The sequence below is a fragment of the Pseudonaja textilis genome, chromosome 4, assembly GCF_049901715.1.
Source record: "Pseudonaja textilis isolate UNSWEBS1 chromosome 4, rPseTex1.2, whole genome shotgun sequence".
Taxonomy (NCBI): Eukaryota; Metazoa; Chordata; class Lepidosauria; order Squamata; family Elapidae; genus Pseudonaja; species Pseudonaja textilis.
Window position 1 is genome coordinate 55,620,530 of NC_141993.1, and position 13,509 is coordinate 55,634,038.

Sequence of the window (13,509 nt, forward strand, 5' to 3'; positions counted from 1 at the left end):
TTGTTCTATTTGAACATTTCAGACATAGGGCCTGACGATCTGAGCAATTATGTCCAGTCATTTTTGCTCACCCAATATATTTATATCTACTGGGTCAATCCAAGTCAATCAATCTCTCCTTATGGTCACAGACCAGAATAAAAACTAAAACATTCAAATAAATAAAACAGAACAAGACATTGTGGTATATTCCAGTTAGTGATGTGATCTTCGATGGGCAGCCAAACTCTGCCTAATTTTACAGACACTATAGCAGACTTCAGTGATGTTCAAAGAAACTATATTGTGCTGATCCAACAGTAACAGCTTCACAAAAAAGAGATCAGAATTTACCACATATTTTATCAGTAAGGAGTTATAAAATGAGCCTGTGGATCCTTATAGAGAGCACAATGTAACAGGACATGAGCTGTGGTTTCAACAGACCTTGTCCACAGGCGGACTCCAGGTTCCTTCTGTTTAAACATTGGCATCTTATGGGACTGAATAAGACAGCCTACTCTGTCACTGCCCTTGCCCTCTGGAATAGCATCCCTCCAAAGATACAGATGATACACCCCATTCTCCTGGGGTGCTGGGAGGCCCTTAAGACCTGGTTCTATTCCCAAGCTTGTTCCCATATTTAGGAACTTTACACAACTAGAATCCTCAATCATAGGAAAGCCTGTAAACAAACAATCTATATTCCAACATTAACATATATTTAATATGTTCCTCATATACAACATATAATTAATATACTCCCCTCACATAGGAAATCAAGTTAAAGAGATTTTAAAACCCACTTTTCAGTAGCACTGTTTAGAAAATATGGTCCTTAACTTTGGAATTGCAATCTGATGCTACTTTTTAAATAATGTATTTTTCTACTAGTTTACATATTTTTATATTGTTTTACACATGTATATTTTATGTACTACTACTGTAATAATTTGAAGTATCATAAGTGCACATATGTAATGTGCTATTATAAATTATTTTAATATGTTGTGAACTTCTGTGGGAGGAATAATCCTGATTTAGAATACTAAAAATAAAAGATATTGTTCTTTATTTTATGCTGTAGCAAACATTCACTTCCAAAGCAAGTGACATTTGCAGTAACATCAAATCTATCAAATCTTAGAAAATATACTCAAAATCACATCTCATTTCCATTTACTGTAATCGGGGACTAGAGAAAATCCAGGTCCACTCAGGTTGTGGAAAGTCTGTGATCAGATTGAGCTCTGTCATCTTGCTAATGGTAAGATAAGGAGATCCATTATCAAACCAAAAACTTCCTCAGTCAGACCTCACTGTAAATTCCACTTCAACTGTAGCAGAAAAATCCAAGGAAGGAGGCAATGGCAAACCACTGCCAAGAAATCTCGAAGGACTTGTCCAGGGGTCAATAGTGACATGAAAATGTGTGCATGCGCACACACGCACACACACATTATAAGGTGCTACTCTCAACCTTATTACATTATGCTTTTCCACCAGTGGGACAAGAAAACAATTCTTCATACAATACAAGCAGAACTTTTTAGTTATAAACTGCCTCCAGTTAAGCTAGTTTTTACCTTAGAATCACCCTCCCTTTGCTGTGATGGTAACATTTCCTCATCTTTAATTGCTGTTTGAAGACTATTATTATAAAAGGAAGAATGGAAATGTGAACAGTGTGTAAATAATTTGATTTTAATATTTTTAAAAGCTACTTGTTTTTAAGTAGAATTTAAAATTCCTGGGGATTGCTCATCAAATGGAAACTATACAAACCATCTGCAAAATGAACAAGCAAAACCAGAAGAGAGTTTTCACTCTCGATGAAAATTCCAACACTTTTCTCATGGAGCCTTTATCCTTCAAAGACAGCAAAAAACTCTCATAGCTAGTTCAAATTTTTATGGGTTTCATTATTGTCATTATGAAAAAGGCAATTGGAAGCTCTGTGCCTGGTATGTGCAGTACACTTAAGCAGGTTAACTGTCTTCATACCATTCATTAAGCTTTGTTACTTTTCTTGTGGCTTAAGGCAGAAACCTGGTTTGTTTATTTATGACTCACTATATTGTACAGTACTAACAAAGGTTGTAAGTACAAAAACACTTTGTCAAGAGAGGATCAGGCAACACAATACTGGATATGTACAGCATGATAGCCAGCATTAAAGGAATCAATACATTAAATGTTATGCAAAATAGAGAATCTAGCCTCACCGTATTGTTAAAAACTTTGCTAAAATATATTTATGATATGGTTCAGTTTCATGACTCTTTTCTGGCACCTCATCCTAGTTCAGACAACTAACATATTATGCTGTGAGTGTTTTTAACATATTTATGTAGGCATTTGATGAGTTGTTGAGATAATTCATTTAGTACAGGGATGGGGAACTATGGCCCTCTTATGACCTGTAGAGTTCAACTCCTAGAATTCCTCAGCCCACATGGCTGGCTCATGAATTCTGGTAATTGAAGTCCATAAGGTCATAAAGAGACCATAGTTTCCCCCCCACCCCCGAGTTAGTACATACCATTTGATATTTCACCTATGTTGGTTTGAGATATAAAATGCATTATGCTGTTGAAAAGATACAAGGGAAAGATGTGGCATCATTGCTATACTGCATACAGCTTCTATATGAACTATTGCAGCTTTTTAAAGAGGGATTTTAAAAGAAAGACAATTCATCTAAACCCATCCCCAATCCTGGGAAATGCAAAAGCCTAGAAAAACAAGGGCTGCTTTAGTCATTAACCAAAAAGTTTATGACAATTCTTCCAATCATTTGGGAAACATGGAAAACTCAACTTGCACAATTTTAGCCCTATTACTTGAGAAAAGAAATAAAAAGGCAACTGATATTACAAGGAAATAGGATCTCATCACTAGGGTCTTTTTATTTGGGAAAAGACAAGTGAAGTAGTGCTGAAGTTGATAAAGTCATGCATACATTACATTACATGGGCAGACATTCAAGAGTGTGAAGACAAATGGAAGATGGATCTATCAGCCATAATTAATCTTGCTGATTAATTTTGGAATATACACGTCAGAGATACTGTACCCTAGAGTACCATTTTCTGTGCAACAGGAAACAAAAATAGACTATTGCTTTTAGTTACTGATGAGAGCAGAAAGTATCTTTCTGTTTAGGATGCTTGATAAAATAAAGCAAGGCTTAACATCACAGCTCATAACATTTTTATAACACTGGGAAGTTAATGTAGACATCATTGCAAAACTGGTGTTTCCATGGCAGTGCTTTACTTTTCCACCTCTCTGGCAGTTTTCAGCTCCAGTCCTCACATCCACCCCTTCCCCTTCTTCTGCTTTTGCCTAGACCTCCAAAGGAAAAGGTTTTCTTTTAAAAAAAATAAAAATAGCAGCATGCAATGCAATCCACTTGGAAAAAGAAGAAAGGTCATGTTATAAAAAAAAATCTTTTCTTTCCATTTCCCTACTGTAATTTAAAGTACTAGTTTTAACCAAAAAAGCCTTCTGTGACTTGGTGTTGAGTTTGTGACAAAGCCACATCCCTAGAACTGGCCCGTTTTGATCCTGCTGGAAAAAGCAGCTGGATGTTCCCTGTTTGGGGGAATCAGGGGATTCAAAGCCTGAAAATGTTTTTGGTTTTTTTTTATGTTCCAGTTCTCTGGAATGGCTTTGTGTGGAAAGATTAAGTGGCCTCAATTTTAGGTACCTTCCAGGTACAGCTGAAAATAAAGAATCCAGAAGGTACTTGGGAATTGACAGCGAATGCTGTGTCAAGTTGTATAGCTGTAATTTTATTATTTACTGCTTTACTACTTTTTGTGGGTCATTGAGAATCTCTTTATGGTCCTGATGGAATATGAATGCAATAAATAAATTCTCTCTCTCTCTCTCTCCCCCTTCCTACCTCCTTCTCGAAGGACAGGAAACTGTGTTTTCTGGTATTTCCTTCCCAATGCAGAGGCCAAAATCTGAAGATTTTATTCTCAATGAACCAATGGTGGGTTGGAAGCAGCAGCACAGAATGCAAGATGTGTTTTTGTGCTTATGGCAAGGTTCTACACATCATAGCACTTATATATTGACTCCGTTCATTGTTCTAGTTACTATTAACATTTACACAGTGATTAGCAGTAGTAGTCCAAGATTTCAAATGGGGAATCTTATCTTATCCTACGAGGGATGCCAGGAATTGAGCATGGGATATTCTGCATATCAAACATGTGATTTACCACTGAGCCATAAACTTCTCTTCTATGAAAAGAGAAGAAGGTGATTTAATCCCTTTACAAGTGTTAGGGTTGATTTTAGGACAGCCCTGGTTTTGGAGGACAACATACTTATAACTTGCCAGGAAGTGGTGAAAAAGGAATCTATGTGGACAAAAAAGTTTACATGTTTCTGAGCTAGATTCCTGGAGAATCACTGACTTCATCTTTGAATCTGCCTACTGCATTTATTTTTTTTAATTCCTGCTGGGGATGGCAATCCGCAAAGAATCAAGGCAATATCACTTGTGCTTCATTAAACAAGTTAATTTCCTGCCTGATCCTCCTGAGAAATCAAACTGTCTCATTTTAAAAGCCCAGTGAAGCATGTGGTAAGGGCTCTGTTGGGATGAATTCTCAGAGCCTTCTAAATGATTTTCCCCTTATATGCTTCTGAAAGCCACGGTCCCTTAAGTCCCGGTGAGCAGTGATGCCTTTTGGTGAATAGAGCAGGGTTAGTTACTGATAATTGGGCTTTTTTTTTTTTCCTGACATACTGTAATGCTTTTTACACAAGTGATGATTCTAATGTGTTCTTCTTTTCATTCTGCTTACAAATCACTATGCTAAATAGATTTCTAAGATTCATAATCAATTCCTTCTGAGCTAGAACAACTCCCTGTAATGGGGGCATATCTAAACTATCTGAAAAAGGATACTAAAAATTGCATTATTTGTTCCTTTTGGAAATGACTTTCTCTTAATTTTAAAACTGTCCTTGTATTTATAAAACAATGAAATTCAAAATTTGAGAAATATGGTATTGTGCACAAGCATGTGTCCTCACACACACAAACAAAACTAAAATTTGCTGGCGAAATATGAATTAAATATGCACCAATTCTTTCAAACATGAAACCTATTTCAGTGGAAAAGAAAAAAAAAATGGCACTAAAATGTCTTTGCAATCAAATATATGTTGAAATAGGTATTTTCCAATGCTGAAAGATTACAACACAGATGTATCTCAAAACACATGATGCATAACATAACCAGAATCCCAAGAAAATACAGGCTTCGTAAGAGGGTGGCTCCCAGAAATGAGAAAGGGGAACTTACTTGTTGCAAATGGGAGTGTGCTGGCAAAGAAAGAATATGTCCTATATGAGCTTCTCAATCAGTATTATTAAAGTCCTTACTTAACTCTAAGTGGGTAGGATTTTATCAACAACTATATGCATAATAGGGTATTGATGGAAAAAGGGTTAGTATGCAGGTAAAAAAAGAATTAATCCAGCAATGCTTAACTAGTTATTTATAAAATTCTGCTTCACTCTTTTGTTGCCACTTTTGGAAAGGGAAGAGGAGCAGACCAAGTCCAAGAAAAATGCTGTTTGATTTTAAAAAATGTGCAGTACTAAAATAAATGCTTATTTTGTTTATGCTAAAATGAATAAAAGTAAGCAGAAACTAGGGGAATTCTTGATGTGCTGTTTATTAGATTATTTCTCATGACTCCAAAGCCCATTCTTCCCAAAGCTGAGGTTTTATGCTTGTCTCATTTTTGTGATGGTTCCAACTGCTGTGATAAAATATGCAGCAGTAGCTATGCTGATTTGCTGCCACAAAATTAAAAGTCACATGGTAGTCATAAGAAACAATCATAGAGCCCTCCATGTTTGTGGACATCAACTCCCAATTTTCAGTAATAGTTATATTGGCTAAAACTTTTGGGAGCTGATACATACAACTTGAAGATATGCAGGTTGTTAAAGGCTATTTAAAGGTATTAAACAACTATTGATGGGACCATGGACATTGGAATTTTTATTTATTTATTTAGCTTTTTAATTTTTCAGCAAGATCAAGGGTAGACAGCAGTGCTTTCCTGGTGTTTTGGATCACTCAGATGATCATCCCAACTAGCATAACCAATGACAAGTTATTATTAGTCTAGTTATTTGAATATGCAAGGCTAAAAAAGCCAGGGAAAGACCAGGCTTTTTTTGGGGGGGGGGATTTTTTTTGTTTTAGGCAGTTAAATATTTTTATGCTGACCACTTGTTATGTGTAACATAATACATGACACAAATTAAGTCTATGCACTACAAAGTATACAGGAAAACATTCCTCCGATTGTTTATATTTACCCAAATCTTATTTTGTGCTGTTATAGTCATTTTGTTTTGGAAGAGGCAGGCTTTTGAATTCAGGAATTCACTGAGTGGGGTGACTGCTTATTTTTTCTAGTGGGTGATGTTGACAGTCCAGCCCTGCCTTTGTTTGCACAGCACATTTAATCCTGGGTTTTTAATTTTTTTTAATCTTTCCACATGCGTTCAGAGAAGATGATAATTTTCCAAAATTAAACACTTAGCTTGATTGCTGTTTTGTTAATTGCCACATTCACAACCCCCCCCCCTGTTCCTGCCTATTTAACATGGATAATGCTGCAAAGATGATCAACATCAAATTGGTACGCAGGTGGATGGGCAGCAATACTGAGGCTTCCCCATCCTTGCTTATTCAAATGGGTTGCTTTGCATTATTGCATGAAGGAAAGAATTATACTGAAGTAGAAATCCCTTCCAAAAATCACACAGATGAACAATAAGCACAGGGATCAGAATCAAGAAGCTTCTTATTGCATTAGAGTGTATGCAACAAATTATGCAACAAGGAGTTGATGGAATATTTTAGGAAGCTCTGCCAATTTTGCTATAATAATGTCCCCATACAATGATCAATTTGCTTAACAGGGAAATTTTCAGATTAAATTAATCAAACTTGACAGTCTCATCTTTAACCTATTATTTCATGTAGTCATTAGCACAAAAATCTTGATTTCAATAAGGATTTTGGTAGGATACAAACACAGCATATATCTTTGGTTGTCTTTGTGTTGTAGTTCCTGGTTTGTATACCAGGACATGTTGAAATGACCTTCATTTATCTTGTACAGCATCACTTTTTTAAGTAATAAGTAGTATAAAGTTTAGGGCTTAACAAAAGGTGTGGTCAGAAATGTCAGATAGCCAAAGAAGCATGGCCTTGGTTAAATGATCTTTTAGTTTGCCGATAAACCAAGAAACCCAAAAGTCTGTTTGGCAACATAAGGATGGGAAGAGAGCCAGATCAAAACTGAAAAAAAAAAAAATAGAAGTCTCTTTTATAATCTCTCTCCTCTCTTTGCTATATATCCACTTTTTTCTCCAAGACATGATCTCAGTCTAGTGTTTTGAGGGGGATATCAACCATTCTGTTGTAAAAGTCAACCATGACAATCAAGCCATACAAAAATGACATGTCTAATTTACAAAAAGAGAACAAAGCCTTCAGAGCTATCTTGGTTCCATGGTCAGAAACTTGCAGCAGGTATATACTAAATTTTGTAAGATCTAAAGACAAGTCATTTTAGAGGCTACCAAATCTGACAGACATTTTGTTACATCAGAAAAATGACAAGGTATACCACTATTAAAAAGAAATACACTAGTAGGATTCCTCAAATGTATTTATAGAATCTGTTATCATCATAACAGATATGTTGATAAAAATTAATCAAGCAAATTAATTCAAAACAATTGAAATGTAAATAGCATCAGAATGTTTTACAGGAAAACTATGGGAAAAACTATATCCCATAATATGCTAGGTTAGAAAATTTTGTTCTACTTTCTTTAGAAAATCATGGAAAGTTCATTTATAACCAAATCATGTATATGTATAACCTTTAGATAAGGAGATTTTGACCTGCTATACATATTCCATTAAGACAGACTAACAAACTACATTATGGATTACTGCAGAAGTAAGAAAACGTTTTTGTGGTTAAAGGATGTGCTTAACAGTTGAAGAGTGCTGAAGGCCACAAACTAGAGTGAACTATCTCTCATGTCAAACATATGACTGGAGAGGTGTGTTTGTTTGTTTTTTAAAAAAGTGGTATGTCAGTTTTGAACTTTCACAACATTTATCTATATTTCAGCTGAAAGTGATGGGTCATTGTGATATCAGCTTTCAGCAACTGGGACCAAGAGAGGTCCCAAGGGTCGGAAGAAGGTATTTGTGTATGGCTTTAAAGCTACATGTTGCTTTCCCGTGATTTAGTGTGATGTTTTTGTCCTTGTCTTTAAGTGGCAGTATAAGGTATGTCTCCCTGACTCAGAGGGTTCAGATGAAAATGTGAGGTAAATAGTATGGTCTCACAACATGCCCAGGAGCTCAAGAACATTGATAATATTTCTTTCTTTGTACAAACAAGATACCTTGTTTTAAAGATTCCCAGACATAGGCATCCAACTATAATCTGACAACTGGAAGCTCAACTCCAGGGTTAAACTACTCAGAATAATCAAATTAAGAGTGAAAGCTGAAATGTACCACTATGTTTCCTGTCTTTAAACCTCTACTATGTTAACAGTTTTTGCAAATCACTGCTCTTCCTCTTGGTTATATGAAGGGAATTAGTGAACAGATAAATTCTACAACAAGCAGCAGGAGTTAGGTAGCTGCAGTAGGATATTCAGGAGACTTCAGGAATAGACAGTTTAACTCCTGAAATTTCCTGCTTATGTGTTAACCCATGAAACTACTCTTGATAACTAATGTTTTTGTTTTGTTTTTTATCACAGGAGGTTTAATTATTCTATAGACACTCTTCTATATCCTACTTTTTTGGAGAAAAACTTTACAGTTTCAAATGATTGAAATTTGAAAGAAAATAGGTATGTCTGTTGCAAAGTGAATAGGAAGATTTATCTGAGATATTTTATACATTGTGACTTAGGACTCTGAATCTGAAAAAGCTGTTCCAGATGAACCAGTCGAATATTACCTTCTGTCAGGCACAAGCAACCAGATCCATACGCGAAAGGTTCAAGTTGACTATTTTGTTTTACCTATTACAGGAATATCCCCAGACCTTGCCTTGGGAACTAACAGATCATATTTCATGAAACTGATAAGGCTTAAGTCTCTTTTAGCAGTACCAAGGATTCAACACTAGTTCCCTGCTTGATTCCTCCTCTTTGCCTAGCTGGGTATTTCCCAACATCTTTAGGAAACATCAAACCAAGAATCACGGAGGCTCCTGAAACAGAGGCAGCATTAGAATAACTGGAACTGATATAGATCTTGAAACAGACAAGTAGAGTCCAAGGGTTTTAAGCACTTTAAAGCAAAGCAAAGCAATGGCATTCAATGAAGCAAAGACATGCCTGCCTTAATTAAAACAACTGGCTGCAGCCTTATTTAAGAAGCAGATCTGACCCTAAAACTATGATCCTTGGAGTGATTGATAAATCTTGCTTGGTTCTCTGAACTTCTGACTGAATCCTGACTATTCTTCTGTTTATTCCTGTAAAAAGTAAAACTATTCAGGCAAGCCTTATCTTCACAGAGTCTGATTTATGTTCATTTGCTTGTCTTCTCAGCCTTGAGTAAATTGCTTACCATTACCAAGAAATTCTGTGTGCATGTGTGTGTTTGAAACTTGAAACAGGAAGTATAGGAACATATTGTTGATATACAATTGGCCTACAGCAGCTGAAAAAGGAATAATGACATCAACTGTATGCCTGCAAGCTTGTTCACGTAGTAAATTAGGATGTACATTTGAGAAAAGGCCCAGTTAGCAACATTTCATAAAACAATAGCCTAGCAGGCAAATGGATAAAATTGTCAGTGGTGCAGAAGACCTCAAATCCATTTAGAGAGTCCTTCAGGCCTATCACTTCAGTAAAAGCTGAAGAACTGAAGAGAGCCCTGCAGATACAATCAATTAAATGGGAATGTATTGGATGGAGAATTTTATGGAAGGCAAAGGGGACAGATGGAGAGATAACTGTTTCCAAGAAATGAAAAAGAAATATATGGGTAAATGAGTAGACAGATGGCTAAGTTAAAAGATATAGGTCAATTCTTACAAACCTGAGAAAAGCATTCAAGTTTGTTTCTGTTAAAAATGCTTAATTAGATTAATTAAAGAGAAGAGAACTGACATAAATACTTTTTAGCATGAACTTAGGACATGCAATTTTCTCCATCATTTGTCCTTATTTAAAGTCTGTTACCCTGTTTCTTTCCTTCAAGAATTTAATAAAGACTATGTAGATGGTGAATGCATGCCATAATATGTGAAGATACGGCTGCCAGTAATATGCTTTTCTGTTATTTCTTGTATAAGCAGTAGGCCTTGCAGTTAGAAATATGCTGCATTTTCAGATTGGGGGAGGGGGGGATGAGGACAACAAATCAAAATGTTAGGCATAATGTGTGAGTCAATGTCAAATCTGCACTATCTAGTCCACTTTGCATTCCTATTACTCTCCCTTTAAATGCCGGTAGTGCCCAGCACACCATTTCTACTTGCTTAAAATGTGCTGAATGCTAATGCCTCATTTCTAATTGCCAAATATGTGCTCCATCTTTGAGGCCTTTCAAACACAGGGTGCATCCTTAATATGCTGAAAGCAATTGTACTTTATCTGGATAAGTGCAGAGAAAAGCCAAATACAATGCAAATGTATCAATTTTTTAATAATCACAGCTTTGCAACAGGAATAATTGGGAAGAAAAAAGGCAAATGGACAAATGGGAAGTAGAGACACTGGCTGACAGGAACAAAAAAGAACAAAGGGCATGCCTAAAAACAATGGGTCTATATAAAAAGAGGAAGGGCAGACATTTGGAAATTCAGATGGCCTGAGGCTGGAGAATAGAGCAATAGAAGATCAGATGACCAGGTGAAGAAATGAAGAGAATGAAAAGGAAACAGAAAGTATGGACAAAAGGGCATCACTGCCAAGAATTACACTTCTGCTTAGATCTCAATTGTATCTTTGGTGCCCAATTCACACTGATGTGTTGAAGCTGACAAAATTCCTACATCTGGGAAATAGAATGCTCAAATATTGAGACCAAGACTTTTTAAAAAAATATTGTGTCTGTTGGTGTGAATTCTTTAGGGTTGGCATTAATAAAGGCTTCCTATTTTACATATATTGCAGAAAATAAGAATTTTCATCCTCTTGTTATAGCCAAACCAAAATATATTGTGGTCTATTGTCATCTCCCAGTGCTTCAACAGTTAATCCTTCTCTTCATTAAGTTTTTGGCCAGGGTCACTACCTGTTAGCTTTTCTATCCCCCCACCAAGAATACATGTACAAACATTGCAGATCCATCAGGATACCTGCCCCACATTCCAATTCTCTGCCAAGGAAGAGTCAGCGATTGAATCATCTATGATTATCTCTAGTTTAAAAAAATCAAAGGAGAAAAGAGATGACAAAGTCCAGAAGAAATTCTGGTTCTTTCTATAGGTGGCTGTGGTTTTGTTTTTGCTGCTAAGAATGTTAGTTGTACAGCTATTATTCAGCTGTTATGTGGATCCAGATGTTATCTATCCAGATCACGTTTCTAGTGTGACTACCTCATCAACCCAATTTTGTTTTTGTTCTTTAGGAACAGCTGAAGTACTGAGTGCCACCATGTGAGCAATCCAAGAAACTGAGAGGAGCAGCATAGGGGTTTTAATGGCCTGACATGACTGCTGTTCTACTCACATGCTTGTTCTAGAGTTTCAGTTATTTGCAATAGCTGTAGAATTGAACCAAAATGTAATGTGTTATACTGCCCTGGATTAACATACAGGTAGTCCTAGATTTATGACCATAACTGAGCCCAAAATTTATGTTGTTCAAAGAGAAACATGTTAAGTGAGTTTTGCCCATTTTATGATCTTTCTAGCCACAGCTTTTAAGTTAATGCTTGCAGCTGTTAAGTTAGCACCATGGTTGTTAAGTGAATCTGGCTTCCCCATTGACTTTTGCAAAGATTGCAAAAACTGCTCACATGATCCTGGGACACTACAACTGTCAAGAATATGAACCAGTTGCTAAGCATCCAAATTTTGATCACATGACCATGAGGATGGTACAACAATCATTGAAAAATGGTCATAACTCACTTTTTACCATGCTGTTTGAATGGTAACTTTGAATGGTAACTAAATGAATTGCTGTAAACTGAGGACTACCTGTATGAGAGTATTATTGGTAATTAAAACAGTAAAAATTGAGTTACCTGCCTGCTGCACATTGCAGCATTGCTGTTGCTTCTCATTCATTCACTATCCCAGATAAGCCTACTGGAAGAAGGCAACGTTTTGGGGAGCTATTAAGTATTATTTTGCTACTAAGACTATGAGAACTATATGACAGGTGCCATAAATTCGCCAGTTATAGCAGAACCTAGCAAGAGATCTACTCCCATCTCTCAGTGCTTAAAAGAGAAGAAATAACATTTACCAAGATTTATAGAAGTTGATTCTAGAACCTGATTGTTATTCATTCTATTCAAAACAGTAGATACAGTTTCAAATATTTTTGCAATTTTCTTTCCCTATGTTCATGAACAAAATCATACGGGTAGTTTCTGAATGGCATCTTACCTGCTTGGTTGGTAGTGATGTTCACTGAGGCATGCTGTGGTGGGAATGGGCTTTTATTAGAAACCCCATTGACAGCTTGGATATCAAAGGTGTATGGCGTATGAGCCCACAGGTTGCTGATGAAGACACGAGTTCCTGTAAGACCCAGTTGTCTTGGTACAAACTCCACATTGTCATCACAGCGGGAGCAGCTACGGCGATCTGACCGACACTTTTTGCAGACTATGTTATAGGTCACATCATCACGACCTCCTGTATCCCGAGGTGGGTGCCATTCTAATATAATTGAAGTCTCATTGACAATAGAGATTACGTTGCGAGGTCCTGAGGGAACACCTGTTAAATAACAATTTGCAAATCAAGGCTATGCAAGTAAATATATGGCTGCAATGTATAGCTTTAGTGGTATTTTAAAACATTTTATTTTAAAACATTGGAATATTTGATTTATTTCAGTTTTGTACGAAATATTTACTATTTAAATCAATTGCAATAATTCACCTGGGAGGTGACTGCTATTTGTGCTTGTTTAATGTGCGGCTTCTATTGAGGACAGAGACTTTCCCATGTTCCAAATGATCTTCATTGTCTTCCTCTATGGTAAGATAAACGTTTCACATCCCCAAATATTCATCTCTTGAAAAGCTTGATTCAGTTTGTTCTGGTTTTCCCACACCTACCTGACCCATTACTATCAGCAGTCATGTAAGAAGAATTTTAATAGAGTGTTTATTTTAAAATAATATTTAGTTTTTACTTAGTTTCTTTTTACTCATAAACAGGTTTGGGAGAATTATTTTAAAAGAAAATATAAGCAATTATAGTAAATATATTTCATACACAGATTTTCATAGATCACTTTAA

At 36.1% G+C, this 13,509-nt stretch overlaps 1 protein-coding gene across 5 annotated transcripts in view; it reads right to left on the reverse strand.

Annotated features, from left to right (window-relative positions):
- EPHB1 (EPH receptor B1) overlaps nucleotides 1-13,509 on the reverse strand; it is a 387,419-nt gene that overhangs the window by 71,439 nt on the left and 302,471 nt on the right. For all 5 annotated transcript variants that reach the window (XR_015743549.1, XR_015743550.1, XM_087933101.1 and 2 more), the window contains exon 5: nucleotides 12,646-12,981. Coding sequence is in view for 3 of the 5 variants with exons in the window: in XM_087933101.1 (XP_087789227.1) it covers nucleotides 12,646-12,981 (336 nt within the window). In the remaining 2 variants the exon portion in view is untranslated. The remainder of the gene's footprint in view (nucleotides 1-12,645; nucleotides 12,982-13,509) is intronic.